Raw genomic sequence first — 23,642 nt, forward strand, 5'->3', positions numbered from 1 at the left:
TTTTTAAGTATACAATTTGTTTTTATTTACAATACCCTATAAAAATGTAAATTTAGAAACTTTAATTTTCATTAATTAGAACCAAACAAAAAAGATAAAGCACAGTAAGGAAGAGATAATAATCAAGTATTCACTTGACTGGCTGTGAGGGGAAGGTAAGAAAGGCGTGTAGTGGAAATGGTCAGTAGATAATGGTGGAGGGAGGCTAGGTAATGTCAGGGGAACAGCTGGTAGAGTCGGGGGCTACAGCATGGGAAGAAATGGAGATGGAGAACAAGGACAGCTGGTTTTAACAGAGGATCTTACTGTTGTACAATACATGTATGTGCAAAATGTTTATTCTTTTTAAATACCATAACCTATCCCTCCCCACCCCCCAACTACATTCGAAAAGGTAAGAACAGCAGAGAGTAGATCAGGAAGGCCATGTAAAATTAATTCAGACTTAATTTTCTTCAGGGCTGTAATCACTAGGGATCAAAACCCCTTATTCTGGTTGATTGCTGAATGAGAGAGGAGTAAGTGAGAAAGATAATGGCACGCTGGCCCTGCAATTATTCAAACCTAGGCCCCTGGCTGCCTGGGAATGGGACTTGGGTGAGATGAAGCAGCAAGGACAGCAGTTCTGCCCATGGTGTGGAGTCTAAAAAGCAAAGCAGGCCAAACTTAGCTTCCACGGTTACATTTGGAAGTTTCTATTCAGGACACCAAATAAAACTGGGGAAGAAAGAAGTAAAGCATGGCTTACTGAAGTAGTCTCAGGAAGACAGGGCAAGTGTGCAAAAAGCCACACTGCCAAAGCAGGCTACTAGTGAGGATCATCCTGGGTGACTTCGAAAGCACTTGAGGGGAAAGGCTCAAGTACACAGCAGTTGTAGCAGGAAAAAGGCATAACCATGGGCTGTTTCCATTAAGGTGGACAGAAACTAAGGAAATAAAGGTGGGAAGAAGAAAAAGAACTTCTCAGCCTAGACCTGGGCATAAGCCAAGTAAGAGTTCTGACTTTATTAAACGTGCTGCATATTCTTTATTTATGTTAAAACAAGTAAAACCCAGCAAATTAATTACAAGATAAAACAGAAACAGATTAAAACACATCAGCTGGTTTGTGTTTTTAGAGGTAATGAGACAACTAAATATTTTTCAATCTAAAATTCATTCTTTAAGGACCCTCTGAAGACCACATAAATACATGTATAGGTGTGTGTGTGTGTGTGTTTATCTACGCATGTGTGTATATCTTGATTTCTACTTAACTGGCTCTCCTATAGTCATATTAATAGGGGGCAATGAGAAAGCAACTTCAATTGGATGAGGGAAGGAATCCTTTGGCAGGCTACAATCTACTCTGAGCTGGAGTAGTGGTGGGATAAAGGGAGAGATTACATTTGTGTGTCTAGGGCAAAGAAAATGTAAAATTGAGAAGAACTGAGTAAAAGAAGAACATGCAGAACTGTAACATAGAAGGTAAAGAAGAAACCAGCAGAAGTATCACCCAGCCAAATTTCACAGAGCAGTGGGGAAATATCTGACATTTAGAGACAACCCCTGTAAACAGGAATCAATCCCGTAAGACTTAGCTTTGGGGAATAAGCTACCTTCCCTCCCTCATTAAAAACACTCCATTGGTGATGGCAGCAGTGCAGGTGACAGCCAAAAGGAGGTACAGGACACATCTGGAGATCTTCTATCGTATCCCCTGAACTAGCCTAGGGTTACAGAAGAGAGAAAGGAAAACTGCATAAGGGAGCTGAAACAGAAGGCAATCTTTCATATTACAGTTACATCTTTGTAAGACTTCTAACAAAACACCCGAGATACATCTCTACCCTCAGCATTTAGTCATCTTCTATGAAGGCCCTGTTGTACCTAGTTCAGTGTTTTATATCTAATAGATACACAAATAGTTAATACAAAGCCAGTGTCTTCCACCACATTCGGTTTTATTCCCCCCCTCCACCTCAATCATAACTTCTTTTTATTTATTTATTTATTTTTGAGACAAGAGTTTCACTCTTGTCACCCAGGCTGGAGTGCAATGGCGTGATCTCGGCTCACCGCAACCTCCGCCTCCTGGGTTCAAGCAATTCTGCTTCAGCCTCCTGAGTAGCTGGGATTACAAGCACACGCCACTATGCCCAGCTAATTTTTTGTATTTTTAGTAGAGATGGGGTTTCACCATGTTGACCAGGATGGTCTCGATCTCTTGACCTCGTGATCCACCCGCCTCGGCCTCCCAAAGTGCTGGGATTACAGGCTTGAGCCACTGCGCCCGGCCTTATTTATTTATTTTTCTGAGACAGAGTCTGGTTTTGTCACCCAAGCTCAAGTGTGGTGGCGCGATCTTGGCTCACTGCCATCTCTGCGTCCTGGGTTCAAGTGATTCTCCTACCTCAGCCTCTTGAATAGCTGGGATTACACATGTGCCACCACATCTAGCTAACTTTTATATTTTTTCATAGAGATGGGGTTTCACCATGTTGTTAAGGCTGGTCTGGAACTCCTGGCCTCAAGCGATCTACCCTCCTGGGTTTCCTAAAGTGCTGGGATTACAGATGTGAGCCACCACACCCAGCCTCCCAACCATAACTTCTAAAGTGCCAACTTTAGTGAGATGTGAAACTCTCCTGTTTCAAACTTACTGCAGTTTTGTCTCCAGCAAGTTCAGTTTCTGCTGGTCAACGTAGCGAGAAAAGAGGGACACTAGGTTTGTAGGTATAGAGATTGGCTTGGCCAGGGCTGCTTGGGGAATCCGTAGAAGTTCTCGTGTTGCCATAAACATCACCTCCGTCCTGATAAGGGAAACCCATAATAATAATGAGAAAAAAATTAAAAAGATTACCTCAAAGAACGTAAAATAAGAGAAGAAACAGTCCACACTGACCACTGATTATTTCGCGTTGATTCTGTAGTAGGGTCTGAACTCTGTAGGTCTTCCCCACGGCTCAGGAGGACAAGGAGCAGTGACAGGCCAAACTGTGAGAGAAGACAGAGGGAATCAAACTTAAAACTGCATTGAAACCTCCTCCACCACTGTTGAGGGGATCCTGGCATCAGATAGGGAAGAGCTCTAAATCAATATGACCTTGCTACTGTGCTTTTCTGCGAAACCAGGCAAAGATCAGACAAGCATGAGTTGAAAAGCTACATCTCTCTCTATGCTTTATTCTGGCACAGCAGGGACCAGGCACAGCCAACAGAAATGGAAAGTCATGGTGTCCAACATGCCTCTATGTTCCCCATGCTGAGGTTAAAGGATGATTCTTCCTTGCCATGAATAATGTAGGATTTGCATTTGCTTCTATTTATGAGAACCAAAATAGGCTAAAAAGGAAAGTCAATGAAGACCAACTTTGATACAGAAATTAACATAAGGAAAAAAACATTAAATAAAGTAAGATATTTTGAATTAAGAAACGAGGTGTTAACTGTAGGAAAATATACAGATAAGGACAACTGAAATAATCATAGTATAAAGAGAAACTTTTCATTAAAAAGCACATCTCTATCTGGAAATATAAAGTCTTAGAGAGGATGTTAATAAAAATCTAAAATGTAAAAATAGAGAAAGGGTAAACCTATGTATACACCATATCTACAGTTAAAATTCAGCAACATGCTTTAGAGTATGAAATATATAAAAATGGTCAGGTGTGGTGGCTCATGCCTTTAATCCCAGTACTTTGGGAGTTTAAGGCAGGTAGGTCACCTGAGGTAATGAGTTCAAAACCAGCCTGGTCATCATGGTGAAATCCCACCTCTATTAAAAATACAAAATTAGCCAGGCATGGTGGTACACACCTGTAATCCCCAGCTACTTGAGAGGCTGAGGCAGGAGACTCGCTTGAACCCGGGAGGCAGAGGCTGCAGTGAGCTGAGATCACGCCATTGCACTCCAGCCTGGGCAACAAGAGTAAAACTCTGTCTCAAAAAAAAACCAAAAAACCCACCTAATATATAAAAATATGTTTTATTTAGTAGACAGTAAAATCAGGAACTGCAGTCTTTGGGGCACAGGATAAAGATATGAACGGGGGCTGGGCATGGTGGCTCATTCCTGTAGCCCTAGCACTGTAGGAGGTGGAAGCAGGACTGCTTGAGTCCAGAAGTTTGAGACCAGCCTGAGTAACACAGTGATAACCCCAACTCTGGAAAAAATATAAAAAATAAATTGGAGGCCAGGTGTGGTGACTCATGCCTACAATCCCAGCACTTTGGAAGGCTGAGGCAGGCCGATCACCTGAGGTCAGGAGTTTGAGACCAGGCTGGCCAACATGGTGAAATCCCATCTCTGCTAAAAATACAAATATTAGCCAAGCACGGTGGCAGGCGCCTCTAATCCCAGCTACTTGAGGGGCTAAGGCAGGAGAATTGCTTGAACTTGGGAGGCAGAGGTTGCAGTGAGCCAAGACGGCACCACTGTACTTCATTCAGCCTGGGTGACAGAGTGAGACAGTCTCAAAAAAAAAAAAAAAAAAAAATCAATCGGGCATGGTAGCACATGCTACTCAAGAGGCTGAGGTGGGAGGATCGCTTTGAGTCCAGAAAGTTAAGGCTGCAATAATCTGTGAATGTGCCACTGAAGCCTGGGTGACAGCGTAAGATCCTATTTCAAAAAAGAAAATACAAATAGGGACAAGAAGGTCTAGGTTAAAGATATGATCATAGCTATAAATGGATCATAAAAGGAAGGCTGGCAGTACTTTGAGATTCCATCCCAACTTTCTAAGTTCACTCACAGAGGACAGATAACCTTGCTTTTCCACAAAATTTCCCTTCATGGCTGGTTGCAGTGGCTCATGCCTGTAATCCCAACATTTTGGGAGGTTGAGGGGGGTAAATTGCTTGAGCTCAGGAGTTTGAGACCAGCCTGGGCAACATGGAAAAACCCCACCTCTACAAAAAAATACACAAATTAGTTGGGTGTGGTGGCATGTGCCTACAGTCCCAGCTACTTGGGATGCTGAGGTGGGAGGATGGCTTGAGTCTAAGAGGCAGAGACTGCAGTAAGCCAAGATCCTGTCACTGTACTCTGACCTGGGTGACAGAGCAGACCCTGATTTAAAAATAAAAAATCTCTTTTCATGTTATTCTCAGAAAGAAAATACTACTGTCTTTAATAAAATTAAAACTAAGAAACCAAATAACAGAAAGGCATATTCCTGATCACCAGTGAACCCTGTCTTATTACACGGAGGCACTATCACCTCTTCTGCCTCTAATATACTGTCCTTTAGTGTCATGCTTTGGCAGGTTTTCAGGTGCAAAGGAGCAAAAGGCCTTGAGACCACTTTTTCACCTCTACTGTACATAGAATGGCTCTAAATGAGTAACTAGTATGTACCAGGCATTACACTGAACCACTTACAGCTGTTATCTCATTGAAGTACCAGGACGACTTTATGAAGTCTACATCACCACCCTCCATTTTATAGACCAGGAAACTGGTTCAGCAATGTGATATAATCTGTCCAAGGTCACAAGGCTAGACAGTAGCAGGCAAAGACTAAAAATTCACATTCTTTCTTTCTTATTATTTCCCTTAGGAATCTCTGAATTTTTAAACTGATGCAAATAAAATATGAATTGGAAGATTCTACTATTGATAGTGTTATGACATAGACTGCTAACTGCAACCTAATATGCCTTCCTACCCATGATCAGAACTGTTATTTTATGTGTTATGACAATGGTGTGACCAGCCTTCCCTGCAGTTAGGTGTGGCCATGTAACAGTGTCCTGGCCATTAACAGTAGGCAGAAGTTTTTGCTTAGAACTCCTGGAAAAGGCCTTAGTAAGGAAGATGGACAGCTGGTCCACACCTTTTTGCCCTCCACATCCACCCCTCCTTCCTGACGTAAAGCCGAATCTTGAATTCCACAGCATCTTGAACCATGAGGGATAATGAACATGGAAGCCACTGCTAAGAATGGCAGAAGAGAAACAGTGAAAAAGCCTGGATCCCTGATGATTCTATGGAGCTACTATAGCAAATTTATTTCACATTAGACACATAAAATCCTATTTTGTTGCAAACACTGCTATTTCTAGCCTCTGTTACTAGCAGCTTAATGTAACTCTTGACTGAAAGAAGCCCTTTTCACAAGTTGCTAGAGATGCAGCAGCCATTATTTTTATCTATAACACAAATAAAGACACTTCACAAAGTTCAAGGATATAAAAGGGCAAGATCACCTTGTTCTGGAGCACAGCAGTGAGGTGAGGATTGGAGGGTGCTGGTGTAGCTGCACTTTGAGGTAGGTTCATTAGCTGTTGCAAAAGGCTGGTGATAGTCACTGATGGAAGATGATAGAGGAGGAGAGAGAAGGGACTCAGTAAGCATGGCAGCACCTACAAAAAATAAATAAAAGCATTATATCCTGGCATGTGTTACTTCAGTTACCCTCCATCAGGTCAGGGGCATGGATGGAGGGATGCTCACTTGTATACGCAACTCAACAAGTGAGGGATACTCACTTGTATACACAAACTGGCACAAGTCTGGCAGATATGACTAGAGTCTTAACAATGAATTCTAAGCTATCTACTGAGAACTTTTTCATCTCAATTTGCATTAGAAACATCATGACTTGTGTGAACCAAGGGTATTAAAAAAAACCACTCCCAAATACATACCAAAGGTCATGCTAAAACATCAATATTTTAATTCATTCCATATTTAAATGCTTACACTGTGCCAGGCACCATGGGCTAAGAACAAATAGCAAACAGGACACAGAACTGCAGGGATCTAAAGTAAAGCGGGGAAGACATGGGTTAATTGGCAATTTCAATATACTGTGAGAAGTACTCTAACATAGGTTAAAGGCCAAGCAGAAGATCACTTCAAGCCAGGAACTCAAGAGTAGTCTGGACAATGTAGCAAGACCTCATCTCTACAATGAATAAAAAGATTTCGCCTGTAATCCCCAGCTTCTCAGTAGGCTGAGGTGGTAGGTAGGTTTGCTTGAGCCCAGGAGTTCAAGGTTATATTGAACTATGATTGCACCACTGCATTCCAGCCTGGGTGACACGGTGAGACCCACCCTGCCTCAAAAAAAAGTGTTTTTAGACTTAACTGTATTTCCTTCCTTCCTTCCTTTTTTTTTTTTTAATATAAAAGCTCAATGAGGAAGAAGAGAAATAACTGGCCAATTTTTATAGATTTTTAGATAAGTGACGTGATCAGAATCTCAGTGTTTGGAGTTATACAGCCAGCAGCTGGAGCCAGAAACCAAGGCTGTTGAATTCCAGCCTTCTAGACATTCATTTCTTTTTGTCATGTAGCTAACTGGAAAGTTAAAATACAGAACTATTAATATAAATAACTAGGTTATGACACATCAAAGGAAATCAAGAGTGCTTCCAGACAGTTGATGCCCATGGTATAAAGTGACGGTTGGTTTTACTTTAAATAGCACCCATGAATGGGGAAATAGTTTTTGTGGTCTACTACTATAAATAAAAAAAGCTTTTATTACAGTCATTTTATTACACAAAAATAAAAAAAACACATAATGACATTCATGTACTCACCACCCAGTTTCAACATCAACCAAATTATCAACATTTTACCAATCTTATTAAATCTATGTTCCTCCTATATCATATCATTTCATCTTAAAATACTTCAGTTTGTATTTTCTTTTTTTTTTCTGAGTTGGAGTCTCACTCTGTTGCCCAGGCTGGAGTGCAGTGGTGTGATCTTGGCTCACTGCAACCTCCGCCTCCTGGGTTCAAGTGATTCTTCTGCCTCAGCTTCCTGAGCCCAGTAGCTTGTGACAAGCCTGGACAACATAAGGAGACTCTGTTTCCTTTTTTTTTTTTTAAAGCACACAGTGCTTGGTTATCCCACTCTTAGCGGTGTGTTAAGAGTGCATCAGTGGGTTCAGGTGTTGCCAGGCTGTTTCAACCACTATAAAGTTCCCCATCCACTTTTTACCTAATGCTTTTAGCAGCAAGTAATGAGCATTATCTAGATTGACCGCTTTTCCATAGAGGCTTACAAAAAGTTATCTTCTAATTTTATCATTTATTTTGTATTTATTAGCTGAAATCCTTCTACAACAAGTAACTTTATATTATCAACTGACTGATTATACCACGACATTTGGTTGTAATGGAAAGGCAGGATAAATGCTTTTCTTTTCCTTTATTTACCAATTTTCTGATCTTCAAAGGTGATCCATATATTTGTTAACATTATTAACTCATTAAATATATTTGATATATTTCAATCTACTGCTTGCTTGTTTTTTCTGATGAATATTATTCCACTTTTGGCCAATATGAGCCCCTTGAAGTTGGTTTGTGCATCCTTTAGACAGAACCCTAGTAATCTATTAGCTTCCTTGCTTTCTGGCACAAGATATTCCAGGATATCGTGTACATTTCATGTTCAGACATAGAACCAGCTATTACTTCAAGAAAATGGTAGTTAGAGATGTGGTTTATTATTCCTGGAAACATACAGGTAAAAATCAGCTTCAGTATTTAGCCAAGCTTTCCTCCCTAGCAGGTAAGCTCCATGAAAGCAGATACTTTTGTATTCTTAACTTTTAGCACCTAGAACTAGGAGCTGTATTTCCAGGAGGTAAAATGTGCCTCGCACATAGAATTATTCAGCAAATATCTGTTGAATAAATAAAGCTCTCCCAAACTTGTTTGCACAGAAGAGCTCCGGTGGGATTATGAGTGAGTGCCCATTACACCGCTTATAATTTATATGCTCTAAGGTAGCTGTTACTTTTTAGTTTGGTCTTCTGTTTTCTAGGACAAACCTCAAATACGGGAACTTTTCCCAAATCAGTTAATAATTTTTCATTTGTGGAATCTTTTTTTTTTTTTTTTTTGAGTAGCTGGCACCACAGGTGCACACTCATTTTTGTTTTTTTCTATTTTTAGTATAGACAGGTTTTCATCATGTTGCCCAGGCTGGTCTTAAACTCTTGGCCTCAAGCGATCCAACTGCCTCAGCCTCCTAGAGTGCTGGGATTATAGGCATAAGCCACTGTGCCCAGCCAACTCTTTTAAATAAATACTTGTACCAACCCACTTCACTCTTTCCAATGAGACCTAAACTTCTCGTTCACGTCTTCTGCAGATGCTCACATTTCAAGGATTTATGAAGAAAGAATCTCCCTTTCATGGCATACAATTTATAAGGTATTCTTTGTTTTCTGGGGACTCATTACCCGGATGGTTATTACTCAACTTATAGTCTGTTAACAGGTTCACTCCCATGTATTTTACTATTCTGAGTCTTGCACTAATACTCATCCTTTGCACTACTTTTATCAATTTCTTATTTTGAACTTCTTATCATCTTTCAGGTGTGCTATAACAAGAATAAGGAGAGGTAAATTCTAACCAAGAATTAACTTGTATATGTGATAGCCATGTTTCAAATTCCAGCCTAGTTTAGATCATGATAAAAATTATTTAAAGGGCTAGCCTCAGGCTGGCACAGTGGCTCAAGCCTGTAATCCCAGAACTTTGGGAGGCCAAGGCAAGAGGATAGGATTGCATGAGTCAGGAGTTTGAGACCAGCCTGGGCAACATGGCAAAATCCCATCTCTACAAAAAGTAAAAAAAAATTAGCCGAATGTGGTGGCACACACCTGTAGTGCCAGCTACTCGGGAGGCTAAGGTGAGAGAATCACCTCGGCCTGGGACACGGATGTTGCAGTGAGCAGAGATCACACCATTGCACTTGCACTTGTGCCTGTGTGACAGAGCAAAACTCTGTCGCAAAAAAAAAAAAAAAAAAAGGCTAGCTCAATTGCTGTGGGATACCACTACAGGCCAATGTTAAGCTACTGATAACAGACCAATGAATGATACTTTATATCTAGCCAAGTAATCAACACTAGAAGTTTTCAAACTTCACTGAACATCAGATTCAGCTGGAGACAAAGATATAAAAGCCCTAATCCTTCTGTAAATTCTGATTTGGCAGTTTGGGGTGGAGCTGAATTATCTACACAAGTAATTCTGATGCAGACCACAACTTCACAACTATGTCAAGTAATAGTTGCTTTTCTCATGTTTAGAAACATAGTCTGTTTGACCAAATATGGGATTAAAAATATAGGCCTGAAATACTAAAGGTTTTGTTTTAAATAATCCTATCACATGGCCAAAGATTAGACAAAACTACAAAAGGGAAGAGGAGGGGAAAAGAAGATTGTATTCTAGAAATCTTATCACTTATAAAGACTCAAAGGAAAGATGTCCCATCTTGCATGGTCACCTCATCTTGTGCATCCTTCTTGATAAGGAAAGGGAGGTTCCTGGCTGTTGTCATGAGAATGTCAGCTGCTTGCTCTGTGGAGAGGAAAGGAAGAATACGGGCAACCATTCTTTTCCCTTTTCGGATACACATGATCTGTACAAAGTGGTCATCGCTAGGCCTGCAACGGAAGAAAAATGCCAACTTAGGTCAATTAGCAAGATCAATTAAGAATTCCTCACTGTTTCCTCTTAGATGATACTGAATGAATATACTACATTCGTTTTCATTTATAATAATTTGTACTATAAAACAGTAAGAATTACTTCAAATCTCAATAAAATAAAATGTAAATTTGCAGGTTTTACAAATGTAGAAAAATCATTTTACAAATTATATGCTTTAAAAAAACTTGGCCAAACTGTATGCATTGATTTCCTTTTTTTTTTTTTTTTTTTGAGACAGTCTTACTTTGTCACCCAGGGTAGAGTGCAGTGGCGCTATCTTGGCTCACTGCAGCCTCCACCTGCCAGGTTCAAGTAATTCTCCTGCATCAGCCTACCAAGCAGCTGGGATTATAGATGCCCATCACCATGACCAGCTAATTTTTGTACTTTTGTAGAGACAGGGTTTCACCATGCTGGCCAGGCTGGTCTCTGAATTCCTGACCTCCAGTGATCTGCCCACCTCAGCCTCCCAAAGTGCCCAGCCTCCTTTCTTAGCTATTAAGTAACCACACAAACACCACATGGTTAACAGAGCAATACCGTAAAAAAAAAAAAAAAAGGCAAAAATAAAAACATTGATCAACTCAAGAGTTAGTGTTACCATTTTAAACAATATTTTGTTGTGTATTACATATTTTTTCTTTCATAAAAAAATGAGCCCATAGAACTCATATGGTTTTGTACCCTGACTTCATTCACTCAACAACTTCTTGTTTCCATATCAATAAATGTATTTCAACTACATACATTTTAATGGCTGTATAACATTCCAATCTATGGATAAACCATTTATTTAATCAGTTCCCTGTCAGCCCAGCTCCAGACCAGGTGTGTTGAAAAACGCTTATTCTTATGTTTGGTTTTGTGTATGTCCTGGCTTAGAAGGATCAGCAATTCTCTTGAATGGGTAAAAGAAAAGGGAGTTATCGAAGTCCTAGTTCTCTTGATTCAACAAATAAGTATTTAGAATTTATGGAACATTTAACATTAGCAAGATTCTTTTGCAGATAATGGGGTAGGAAAGGGATTCCCCATTGGAAGACTGAATAGTTTCAACAGTATATAAATATTCTGTGGAAATACAAGGAAGTATAAATGTTTGTACATCTGATCTTAGTAATAAAGGAAATATGTAAAGATTACAAGGTTAAAGATGATAGTAATCATAAATCAGGTACAATCTGTAAGCACTAAAACAAAAACCCAGTAATGTTACCCATTGTATCTCTAGTGTCTAGCATTGTCCCTAGCAGATGCTGAATATGTGTTTGTTGAATCAATAAATTCAGGATAAAGAGGTTTTTTTTCTTTCCTCACTGGAAAAGATCATTCATATTTTAAATGAAGTGGCATTTGAATTAGGCTAAAAGGATAGATTCTGAGCTTACAGAGATGGTAGGGAAAGGTACCTAAAAGGCAGAAATGTATGAAGCCCAGTTTTACAGAGGAAGGAGTCCAGTTAGTTTAATGTTTTCCTCAAAGTGTACAATGCTTACCTTTCTTGTCCAGGCAATTTCCCCCTTAAGTTGTCATACATGCTACAAATTTTGTGCTTTCTCTCATCCATTAGGGCAGGTCGCTCTTCTTCTAGACTTAGGAGATAACGTCTTTCATAGTCCTCTACATCAAGGAGTAAACTGTAGGTCTAAGAAGGGAGACAAAAACAGGCCACAGCATGCTAGGTCAGAACCACAGAGTGTTAATTAAACAATTTCACAGTTTAGGACTACTAGATAAAGACAACAGAATGAAAATTATAGAAAGATGGAGTTTTTTTTTAATGCAGAAAACCATATGAAAATTCCTAAAAAATATCAAAAAATCCTCAAACCACCATTTTTTGTCTCTCTCTGACCTCTATTCCAGCAGGCAAAGATAGTAAAGTAATTATACTTTCCGTGACCAGCCTGGCCAACATGAGAAAACCCCATCTCCACTAAAAATAAAAAAAATTAGCCAGGTGAGCCTGTAATCCCAGCTACGTGGGAGGCTGAGGCAGGAGAATCGGTTGAACCTGGGAGGCAGAGGTTGCAGTGAGCTGAGATCATGACACTGCACTCTAGCCTGGGAGACAGAGTGAGACTTTGTCTCAAAAAGAAAAAAAAAAGCAATCCAAAGAGAAAACTACTATCATCTCTGTTTTTATGGATAAAGAAACTGAGGACAGCATAGAATGGTTAAATAACTTACCCTAAGTTACAGACTCAGAAATGGAAAAGACATGATTTACAGCTTGGTTCTAGAATCCATGCTTTTAACCACTATGATGTACGGCTTACAATGTGGTATTGACATTTTACAAATCAACTATCAATATCTATTATTTTCCTCAGCACCAAAGAAGTTTGGATTCTAGAAATCTTATCACTTATAAAGACTCAAAGGAAAGATGCCCTGTCTTGCACAGTCACTTCATCTTGTGCATCCTTCTTGATAAGGAAAGCCCAGTAACCAGGAAGTGCCCAATAATATCTGTGAACTAAATTAATCCATAGGTAGGTCTATGTAATTTTTATTCTCGTTTTACCACGCTTAGAAAGGTGACTTGCCCAAAGACATTCAGCTATTAACTGAATAAGCTTCGACAAAAACCCAGTACACTTCCAACTGCAGTGCTCTTTCCATGATGCCAACAGGTGAAGCATACCATAATCCTTTCAGAGTGATCTGGTACACAATAGTCACTTACAGGAACATATTCATTAATTAAAACCAAAGAATATGATTGATTGCTCTCTCTTTCAATTTTAATGTATACATACATCAGACAGTTCCATATTTGAAACAAACTAAAGCAACAAATTCTAAAACTTACTTTCTCAATTATGACAAGGGTTTTTCTCCTCTTGTCTCGAACTTGTTTTTCTTTAGTCTCCTAAAAAAGACAAGACTTTTCAATGCAAATTCTTTATCTCTGTTAAAATAATTTACCAAGTGAGCATCTGTAGGTTCATTTGTGACAATACTTTGAGAAGATAATTGATTCTCTGAAAGTTAATAATCTAAAACAATCCTATGAACAAAGATCAGAGTTGACTGAATCAACCCACAAACTATCAAATTACATTCATAGATAGGCAAAGGGTAATCTGGATAAAGAAACTGTATGAAATATAACAATCTTTTTTGTTTTTAAACTTAATTTTAGGTTCAAGGGTACAAGTGCAGGTTATAGGGCACATGTTACATAGGTACACTCATGTCACAGGGGTTGTATAGATTATGTCATCACTCAGGTACCAAACCTAGTATCCCATAATTATTTTTTTCTGATCCTCTTCCTGAAAATCTTAAAACACGTAGGAAATGATAATTTTTTTAAACATCAAACTGCAGTAAATACATGCTGTTTGCATCCAGAGCTACCCAGTCCAAAGACTCCTGCCACCCTAATCACTGGCTGGCTACCTTAGAAATGAAGGTGTTAATATCGCAGCATATCTCTGGAAAACTAGAATGCACGACAAGGTGGGAGGCCCCCGGTTAGACAACAAACAACTCTACCATGCCTGATCTCCTTCCGTGGTGACCCTAAAAGAAGTGGTCACAGATCAGATGTTCTTAAACAGACAATTGTTTGACACTTACATCATCCTCACTCCGAGATGTCACAACAGCATCAATCATTTTTCGGGGATTATTCACACTAGAAACAGTAAGCTTTCCCAAAGAGCCCTCAAATTGTACTGCAAAGACAAAAAAAAAAATTTCCAACAAAATAAAAAGTCAGCAATGCAGACAGGCAGTGTTCAAAGATCTTTACTTTCCTCTGTCCTTTATTCATAATCTAATAATTTACAACAAAAATCAATGTATTATTTAGGCCAGGTGTGGTGATTCACACCTGTTATCCCAGCACTTTGGGAGGCAGAAGCAGGTGGATCACTTGAGGCCAGGAATCTGAGACCAGCCTGGCCAACATGGCAAAACCCCATCTCTACTAAAAATACAAAAATTAGCTGGATATGGTGGCACACACCTGTAATCCCAGCTACTCAGGAGGGTGATACATGAGGATCGTTTGAGCCTGGGAGGCAGAGGTTACAGCTAGCTGAGATTGCGCCAATACACTCCTGCCAGGGTGACAGAGTAAGAATCTTTTCTCAAAAACAGAAAAGAAAAAAAAAAAAAAAGACAAAAGCAACCCCTTATTAAAATCTATCCTTTCTTGCTCTTTTTTTGTTGCTTCAATAATTATCACAATAAAAATCTAAAGTATTTCCCTGTTACTTCTTTTAGGGGTACTGAAAATTAGAATACATTTAAAAAATCATGAAATCTCAAGTAGAAAAGGACCTAAAAGGGCACATGTCAAATCATTCATTCCAGGCTTGAATAAAGGCTGACTTTTGTATTTATTAAGGACAACAGTACTTTTAAAAACACTTTGAAACATCTTTATACATCCTTCCACTTATACAAATATCTGTATTTAATCATATCAGCAGCTTCTTAAATTTCTTTTATTATGGGCATTTTTCCTATGAGGACCTTACCTGGCTTATAGGCGTGCTCCAGTTTGGCCACCTGAGGGGTGATAAGCTTGGTGCGCTCCTTTTTAGGGCCATCACCTTGTATTTCTTCAGCAGCTGACAGTTTCTCCAGTTTTTCAAAGTAATTCTACCATGAGAAGATGATTTCAGATGTAACACAAGCATAGAACATGACTGTTCTTTACCATTAAATAATTTATACCAGTGACAGTAACACAAGTTCAACTCTAGAAATATACTGATCTCTAATTTTGTTAGATTGCTACAAATTTACTTTAGCCCAAAAAAACAAAAACAAAAACCCAGCCTTCAAGTTAGTTAACACCAATGGAAATTTCTTTAGACTGCCAATATTCTTAATTGAAAAAACAGGCTGGGTGAGACTCAAGCATCTAATCCCAGCCCTTTGGGAGTCTGAGACAAAACGATCACTTGAGGCCAGAAGTTTGAGACCAGCCCTGGCAACATGGTGAGACCCTGTCTCTACAAAAAATAAAAAAATTGAGCTGGGCATGGTGGCTCACAACTGTAATTCTAGTACTTTGAGGCCGAGGTGGGAGGATCACTTTAACCCAGGAGTTCAAGACCAGCTCGGGCAACATAGTGAGACATCATGTCTACAAAACCCAAAAACAATAGCTGGGGTATGATGGTGCGGGCCTCCCCAGCCCTTTGGGGAGGCTGACGCGGGAGGGTCACAGGGAGTTCAGGAGGTTGAGGCTGCAGTATGGCACTTCAACCTGGGTGACAGAGGAAGACCCTATCTAAAAACAAAAATAAAAATAAAATAATTAGTGTGGTGGTACACACCCATAGTCCTAACTACTCAGGAGGCTGAGGTGGAAAACTGTTTGAGCCCATGTTGGCCAGGCTGGTCTTGAACTCCTGACCTCAAGTCATCTGCCGAAATGGGCCTCCCAAACAAGAGTTCGAGGCTGCGGTGAGTTAAACTGGACCACTGCACTCCAGCCTGGCAACAGAGATCCTGTCGCAATCCCACCCCTAACCAAAAACACATATTATTGATGCCAAAAGGGATTTGAAAATATTAGTCTGAGAGCCTCTATATATAAGTAAAAGGCATATAAGTAAACTGTAGTGAATAGCGCAAGAGACTAAGTACCTCAAAAGAAAATTTTACAAATATTTAATTGTACCAATATTTAAATGAGTATCCTTACTAGTGTAAGGGACCAAACTATTATCCACAAAACTAGCACAGAGTATTTACCTGGTAATAAAAATCATCCAGGTAGGGATCAGTGCTTTGCAGTTGCATCATCTGGATTTTAGAGACCCAATCCTTTTCCCTCTGCAACATGAGATTGGCGTATGGATCCTTTCGGAGATGATCTTGATGACTGCTCCGGTGACTTCCTCTATCTCCTGCACCATTGAGATTCCGATGCTGACTGAAAAACATACACCATATTCACTCCAAGTGGGCAAATTAATTACGATTTTTAACAACAGATGAATAAACCAGGTCACTTTCTTTTTTTTTTGAAAAAAAAAAAAAAAAAAGATTCCCTGGGCAGGCACGGTGGCTCACACCTGTAATCCCAGCACTTTGGGAGGCCAAGTTGGGCAGATCACTTGAGGTCAGGAGTTTGAGACCAGCCTGGCCAACATGGTGAAACCCTGTCTCTACTAAAAATACAAAAATTAGCCGGGCACCCACCTGTAATCAGGAGGCAGAGGTTGCAGTGAGCCGAGACTATACCACTGCACTCCAGCCTGAGCAACAAGAGCAAGGCTCCAAAAAAAAAAAAAGATTCCCCTTTGCTTTTCTTAAAGGGGGAGTGAAAAAGAACCAAGTCTTAATAGAATTTAAGAGGAAAGAGCTACGTAATAAATAATCAAGAAATAAATCTAAGATCTGAGTATCTTACCATATGCTAAGATACTTTTATAAGCCCTAGAATAACTCTGTGAGGTAGGGAGTCTTCTCTTCCTTACTTAAGACAACAGACAGATGCCAAGAGAGCTCAAATAACTTGTCCAAAGCCATACAGCTAGTGGGGGACTAAGGGATTTTAACACAGGCTGATTTGGCTCTGAAGTCTACATAAATTTTTTTAACTCATTGAAAATCATTAAATATTTCAAATGCAGACAAAAAGCCCAGAAAATACTAAAATAAATATCCATTTACCCATCACCTAGACCTAATAGAAAAAAAATGTATCTGGTCAAATTCGTTTCAAATATTTTAAAGTAATATTAAAATAACACAGTGTTACATTAATAGTTAGATTCCTGTTGTGCCCTTCCAGACCCAGTTTTCAGCTTCTCTTCCCTCATAGAGGAACTACTATTATGCCCTTGGTAGGTATCCTCCATGAAATGTTTTTATAATTTTATTACTTGTGTATCTGTCTTTAAATATTACACAGTATTATTCTGTATCCCTTTTAGTTTTACATAAATGGTACGTGTAATTCTGATCCTTGCTTCTTTACTCAATATTAAGCTTTTCATATTTATACATGTGGATAATATATACAGGTTTATGGATATGAAGCAAACTTAATAAAAAAAAAACCTAAATAGCATGTTGCTATACTGTCAAAATTAAAAGCTGAATTAAGAAGCCATAAAGGAGTTGGACAAGCACTTACTTTCTATTCTGTTGCTGTCTCTGATGCAAGAGTCGACGGTGCTGTGGATGAAGGTGAGTTGTGTCCGGTCTAAACATTGGGGCCTGAGATCTAAGAAAAACGTAAAAGAGGTTCTCAGTTTTGTCATCCCGATGATTTGAAATTTTAAAGAATGTGTCAGTACAGGATAACTTCATACAGGTTAACTTAAGGGACTACAAAAGTCTATTTGGGCCAGTTGCGGTGGCTCACGTCTGTAATCCCAGCACTCTGAGAGGCCAAGGCAGGTGGAATACTTGAGGTCAGGAGTTTGAGACCAGCCTGGCCAACATGGTGAAACCACATCTCTACTAAAAATACAAAAATTAGCTGGGCATGGTAGCAGCTGCCTGTAGTCCCAGCTACTTGGGAGGCTGAGGCAGTAGAATCACTTGAGCCTGAGAGGCAGAGGTTTGTAGTGAGCTGAGATTGCTTGCATCACTGTACTCCAGCCTGGGAGACAGAGAGAGACTCTGTCTCAAAAAAAAAAAAAAACAAAGTCTATTCTAAGGAGACCTTTTAGAAGCAAAAGATAGTCCTATTTTTACATATCTTCCACAAAGACCAAATTCTAAAAGGATGATCATGAAATCTGAGTGAATTAGCAGTAAAGCAGAATTTTTTTTTTTTTTTTTTTTGCTTGTAACTGTTTAACAGAAGTCTAAGTAGATTTAATGTACTCAGCTTCAACTATGTGGGAATGTCATTAAAGATACATGTGCGATAGTTAATATTGCATGTCAACTTGGCTAGGCCTTAATACCCAGTTATTTGGTCAAACACTGTTTAGATGTTGCTGTGAGGGTATTTTGTATAGATGTGTTTAACATTTATAATCAGTTTACCTTACAAAAGAGATTACCCCTAATAATGTGGGTGGACCTCATCTAGTCAGTTGAAGGCCAAAGAACAAAACTAAAGTTTCCCAGAAGAAGGAAGTCTGCCTCAGGACTAGAACACAGAAGTCCTGCTTGAGTGTCTTGACTGCTGACCTGCCGTACTTATTTCAAACTCAAGACTGCAACTTGAGCTTTTACCTTTTTCTTGCCTGCTGGTCTGTCCTATGGATTTCGAACTTGTCAGCCTCTACAATCACATGAGCCAATTTCTTAAAATAAAACCTGCTCACATGAACATTTTTGCTGTCTTTCTTCTACTGGTTCTCGTGTTTCTCTTGAAAAATCCTGACTGCTACAATACGATATGTAATAAAATAGAACTTCACTGAAACAGGAACTTGAACCCCTGTTGTTATAAAATCAGAGGATAAAAGCAAACAACTTAGCTAGTGTGAAAATTATCTGACTTTTTAGCATCTATCTCTCGGTTCTATACCCTCTGATAATGTTAGGAAAATCTGATTCACAAGAAAGCCGAGAGATTGTCAAACATTTCCGTGTTTGCTAACTTGAGGATCTGATAACATCTTAAAATTTATTAGTTAGCAAATATCAAGAGACTTACAAAACTACACATCCACAATCAAGAGACTTGCTTGACAATCAATAAGCAGCAGCATTGATTTTCATATACCTTAGGTTTTGCAGGTGAGGTCCTGGACCAGGAGGGTGCTGGTGTGGAGGTGGTGTAGCAGAGGGTGGAGCACTAAAGAAGGCACGGAAGCCTGGTGCTGGGGGAAGCATCTGCCCAACTCGCCCCTGTAGTAACTTGGGATTCATGGCAGCAAGTGGACTACCAACAAATCCAGGGACCCGTGCAAACTGGCTGGGAGACATCCGTCCAGGCTGTAGCTACAAAGAGGAACAAGATTTTAGATTCACACAATCAGCAAGTCCCCCTGCTTTTCTCTACAGAAAAGTGAATACTGTTTCTATCAATAACTTTGTTTGAAAAACTAAAGGCAAAAATAATTGTGATTAATAGCAGAAAAAAGGGGCTATCATCTAATAAACTTTAGGAAAGTAGGGGAGTTCTTTACTGGCAGGGCTAATCACAGGCTTACCTGTGCTCCTCCAAGAAGCTGTGCTCTCTGAAGGGGGCTGAGAACAGGAGGAACACTAGGAGGAAAAGGGTGACCCAGGAGGGAAGAGTTCTAAGGTAAAAGAGAAAAAAAAAAAAAGAATATACTATAAAACAGGGGTACATCACCATAATAAGGAAACTCAGCAGATATGCAGTATAAACTTGAATATAAAACTCTCAAATTATAGAGTCAAGCTCTGGAATATAATAAAAGAAATTATAAAAACACTATGACCATGTGACATGAAAATAAAGCAGTAGAATGTGGGACTGAAACAGTAGGGAACCAGATGATGACAATGAGTTTAGATTTTTAAAGACAGGAAAAGAGTTGATGGAAGAAACAACTGTCATCTGACCTGGGGACAATTAAATCCAGAAATTTAAGTAAGGAGATTATACAGAATAGGTATAATTTTGGAGATATCAGCGAATCTAAATAGTGGCAGTGATCATACAAATAGTGATCAGAAAATACATACTGCACATTTTTGTCAGGCTTACAGTGACATACCGGGACACTGCAGAGCTGGTTTGGAGACATCCTCTCACCATAGGGAGCAGGATAACGTGGTGGCATTGGGGGCCGAACATGGACAGGCTTCGGACACAGAATCTATCAGGACAAACATATATACAACTACACTCAATGAAATCAGTTTTTCTTCCACCTACACTCCCTCCCCTCAAGTACTGGTAGAGACACAGAACTCAATGCAAAGCCCTACTTCTAAGCAAATGGCTATGGCTACAGGTTCAAATACAGAACCTTAGGCCACTTTCTCTCACAAATCAAGAAAAGTGTCAGTAGCAACTGAGGAAGATTTAGCTAATTCTCCAGTTATCCCCACCCTTCCATGCTGTCTGAGGGAGGTACCAGCAGATATTCTGACTTGCAAATTCTCTCCAAGAGGATATATTTTGGTAGCAACGAGGGAGAAGGAATGATAAGAAAGCTGGAGGATTAACTAAGTCCTATTCTGAAGCCCCTGTGATATGGCCGCCATGCTCAGCACTTTTGTGATACATTGTGACTCCACCATTTCATAGGATGTTGAGCCTAACTAGGCCATACCAACACCACCCTCCCCCCATACCTTCCAAATTGGCCTTCCTTTTCAGCTGCTGGTTTCAGGTGGAGGAAAGTCTATGGAACAGGACTGCACAGGCTCTAGGGAAAGCAGGGATATCTTAAAGGTAAAAAGGGATGTGGACAATGCTGTGTGTTCCCACTCCCCCCAGCTTTCAGTTATCTCTCTGACAATGTTTTGGGCAGCCAGCAAAACATTTTTAAAAGGATATATGTGCTAAATGTGGCTAACTACCCTTCTTTCTCCCCCGATTAAAAGGCAGCAGCAATAGTAGCATCAAAGAGTATCAGGGAATGTGTCTCTTATTTGTACTAATTTCTCCTCTAACTAGCTATTTTTCTCTCTAATCTAATGCCTACCCAAAATTTCCACCCTCCACCCAACATCACCAATTTTCCCAATAATTTTGCCCAGATTCCCAACATCCTGGGCTGGGTGCCTGTTAATGAGAGGTACCTGTTGGGTGAAGCTGGGTACAGCCATCTGCTTAGGTGGGGTGCCTATGGGGACGGCTCTAACGGGAGGACTCCCAATGATAGGTGAAGTTGACCGCCTTGGTAATGCACGTTCAGAAAGGTCTCGATCATCTTCTGGACCCTGGGGGGGCCTCTGAGGCAAGGCATATTCTAATACAGACACTGTAGGCATTTCCTAATTGAAGAAGTGGTAAAATAAAATAGAAATTAACTAACTTGATATGTTTTAGTAATCTCTACAGATGACAAGAATACCTTAAGAAATTATTTTTAAAATTTTTACTTTTAATTCACATACAGTAAAATTCACTTTTTGGTATATGGTTCTCTGAGTTTGGTAAGTGGCTCATGCCTGAAATCCCAGCGCTTTGGGAGGCTGAGGTAGGAGGATCACTTGAAGCCAGAAGTTTGAGACTAGCCTGGGCAACATAGCAAGACAAGATTTCTTTTCATCCGTACAGAAATTAAAAACTTAGCCAGGCATTATGGCATGCACCTGTAGTCTTAGCTACTCAAGAGGCCGAGGTGGGAGGATCACTTGAGCCTAGGAGTTCAAGGTTACAGAGAGCTATGATTGTACCACTGCACTCCAGCCTGGGTGATAGAGCAAGACCCAGTCTCAAAAAAAAAAAAAAAAAAAAAAGAGAACAGTTGTATCATTCCCCCCAAATTTCTTTGTATTGTTCCTTTGTAGTTAACCCCTTCTGCCATGCCCAACCCCTATAGTTTTTGCATAGAAATGACTGAGTTTTTTTTGAGATGAAGTCTTGCTTTATCACCCAGGCTGGAGGGTGGTGGTGTGATCTTGCCTCACTGCAAACCCAGCCTCCCAGATTCAAGTGATTCTCCTGCTTCCACCTCCTGAATAGCTGAGATTACAGGCGCCCGCCACCACACCTGGCTAATTTCTGCATTTTTAGTTGAGACGGGGTTTTGCCCTGTTGGCCAGACTAGTCTTGAACTCCTGACCTCAAATGATCCACTTGCGTACGCCACCCAAAGTGCTAGGATTACAGGCATGAGCCACTGTGCCTGGCTCAGAAATGACTTTTTAAGTGATTCAAATCATAATCATACATAACAAATTTAAATTCTAATGGCTCCCTTGCAACCTTTACCCTGGAGGCTGAAGAAAGGTATAGCTAAGTACTGCATGTAGTAGTCAACATAATTCTAGCAAATGAAAGACCTACAAACCCTTCAAGTAAGGAAAAGATGACAACAGAAACCAACTTAAAATTTTTGGGTACTAGAAATTTTATATAAAGAGAAAGTATTTAATACCTGAGCAAGCAGCGGTCCTCGGATTCGCCTCAGAACTTCAGATCCATCCCAGATACTGGAATTCAGACTTCCTGGTTGGGGCTAACAAAAAAGGACAACAAACATACAAAGTCTGAAATGTTGTATACTCTGTGAGTGACTTATCTGCTGTTGGGGAGCAAGGTTCCAAAATAGCCTCAAGCTGCTTTAGAATAAGAAATTACTGTGCTCCAGAATATACATTATTCCCCAACTTTAACTGCTAACATCAGGAAATATGTTATTAATTTTCTATGGCATATGTAAAATCTCTCATTAGAGTAGATAAAATAAAATGGCAAAGTTCAATACTTCACTTTAATTTTTAGTCTGCTACAGTTCTCAAATCAGAGTAACTTACTTACTTGTAAAACTGGCCTGGTCTGCACTGCCCTCATGATAGCTGGATCTTCCAGTTCATTTTCAATCACCATCTTACTGAGCCTTTCTGCCAGATTCTCCTCATGGTCACCCAACAAATCCATTTCATCTCTCTCTCCATTGCCTGTTTGTACATTAACTGCCACTGGTAGCTTTTCTTCCAATTCAGCTAGGCGCTCATGTGCTTCCTGCCAATCATCATCTATAAAATAACACAGTTCATGTAAGAAATAGTTCATAGTGGTACAAAAAAGTTTTATACAATTATTCTGTTTTGTTTTGTTTTGTTTTGTTTTAAGACAGAGCCTCACTCTGTCATCCAGGCTGCAGTGAAGTGGTGCAATCTCAGCTTATTGCCTCCTCCACCTCCTGGGTTCAAGTGATTCTTCTGCCTCAGCTTCCCAAGTAGTTGGGACTATAGGTGCCTGCTACCATGCCTGGCTAATTTTTGTAATTTTAGTAGAGGTGGGGTTTCACCATGTTGGCCAGGCTGGTCTTGAACTCCTGACCTCAAATGATCCACCCACTTCGGCCTTCTAAAATGCTGGGATTATAGACGTGAGCTACTGCGCCTAGCCTATACAATTCTTCTGCTAACCAAATGAATAACTCCAGAACAGGTAGAAAGTTAAGTTTCCACTTAGAAGCAGGAAATAAGGTTTAAACTAAGGGACATATAAAGTGTGCTTTTTACTATTAAAAGCAAATAACATCATACCAGGAATAAAATTCAAGCATGTGGATTAACAGCTTAAAACATTTTCAATTATGTCCAATCCATATTCTGAAACTGTTTTCTAAATTGGTAATAGAAATATA

At 39.7% G+C, this 23,642-nt stretch overlaps 1 protein-coding gene across 2 annotated transcripts in view; it reads right to left on the reverse strand.

Annotated features, from left to right (window-relative positions):
- PATL1 (PAT1 homolog 1, processing body mRNA decay factor) overlaps positions 1-23,642 on the reverse strand; it is a 32,048-nt gene continuing 8,406 nt past the window's right edge. For both annotated transcript variants that reach the window (XM_002755387.6, XM_035262791.3), the window contains exons 3-19: positions 22,808-23,025; positions 22,425-22,505; positions 21,121-21,315; positions 20,088-20,189; positions 19,554-19,643; positions 19,124-19,341; positions 17,573-17,662; positions 16,183-16,363; positions 14,955-15,078; positions 14,047-14,144; positions 13,274-13,333; positions 11,955-12,103; positions 10,253-10,412; positions 6,196-6,351; positions 2,885-2,976; positions 2,643-2,792; positions 1-1,709 (exon numbers count right to left, since the gene is read on the reverse strand). In XM_002755387.6, the coding sequence (XP_002755433.1) occupies positions 1,688-1,709; positions 2,643-2,792; positions 2,885-2,976; positions 6,196-6,351; positions 10,253-10,412; positions 11,955-12,103; positions 13,274-13,333; positions 14,047-14,144; positions 14,955-15,078; positions 16,183-16,363; positions 17,573-17,662; positions 19,124-19,341; positions 19,554-19,643; positions 20,088-20,189; positions 21,121-21,315; positions 22,425-22,505; positions 22,808-23,025 (2,186 nt within the window). In that variant the 3' untranslated portion in view covers positions 1-1,687. The remainder of the gene's footprint in view (positions 1,710-2,642; positions 2,793-2,884; positions 2,977-6,195; positions 6,352-10,252; positions 10,413-11,954; positions 12,104-13,273; positions 13,334-14,046; positions 14,145-14,954; positions 15,079-16,182; positions 16,364-17,572; positions 17,663-19,123; positions 19,342-19,553; positions 19,644-20,087; positions 20,190-21,120; positions 21,316-22,424; positions 22,506-22,807; positions 23,026-23,642) is intronic.

Source organism: Callithrix jacchus, chromosome 10, assembly GCF_049354715.1.
Source record: "Callithrix jacchus isolate 240 chromosome 10, calJac240_pri, whole genome shotgun sequence".
NCBI lineage: Eukaryota > Metazoa > Chordata > Mammalia > Primates > Cebidae > Callithrix > Callithrix jacchus.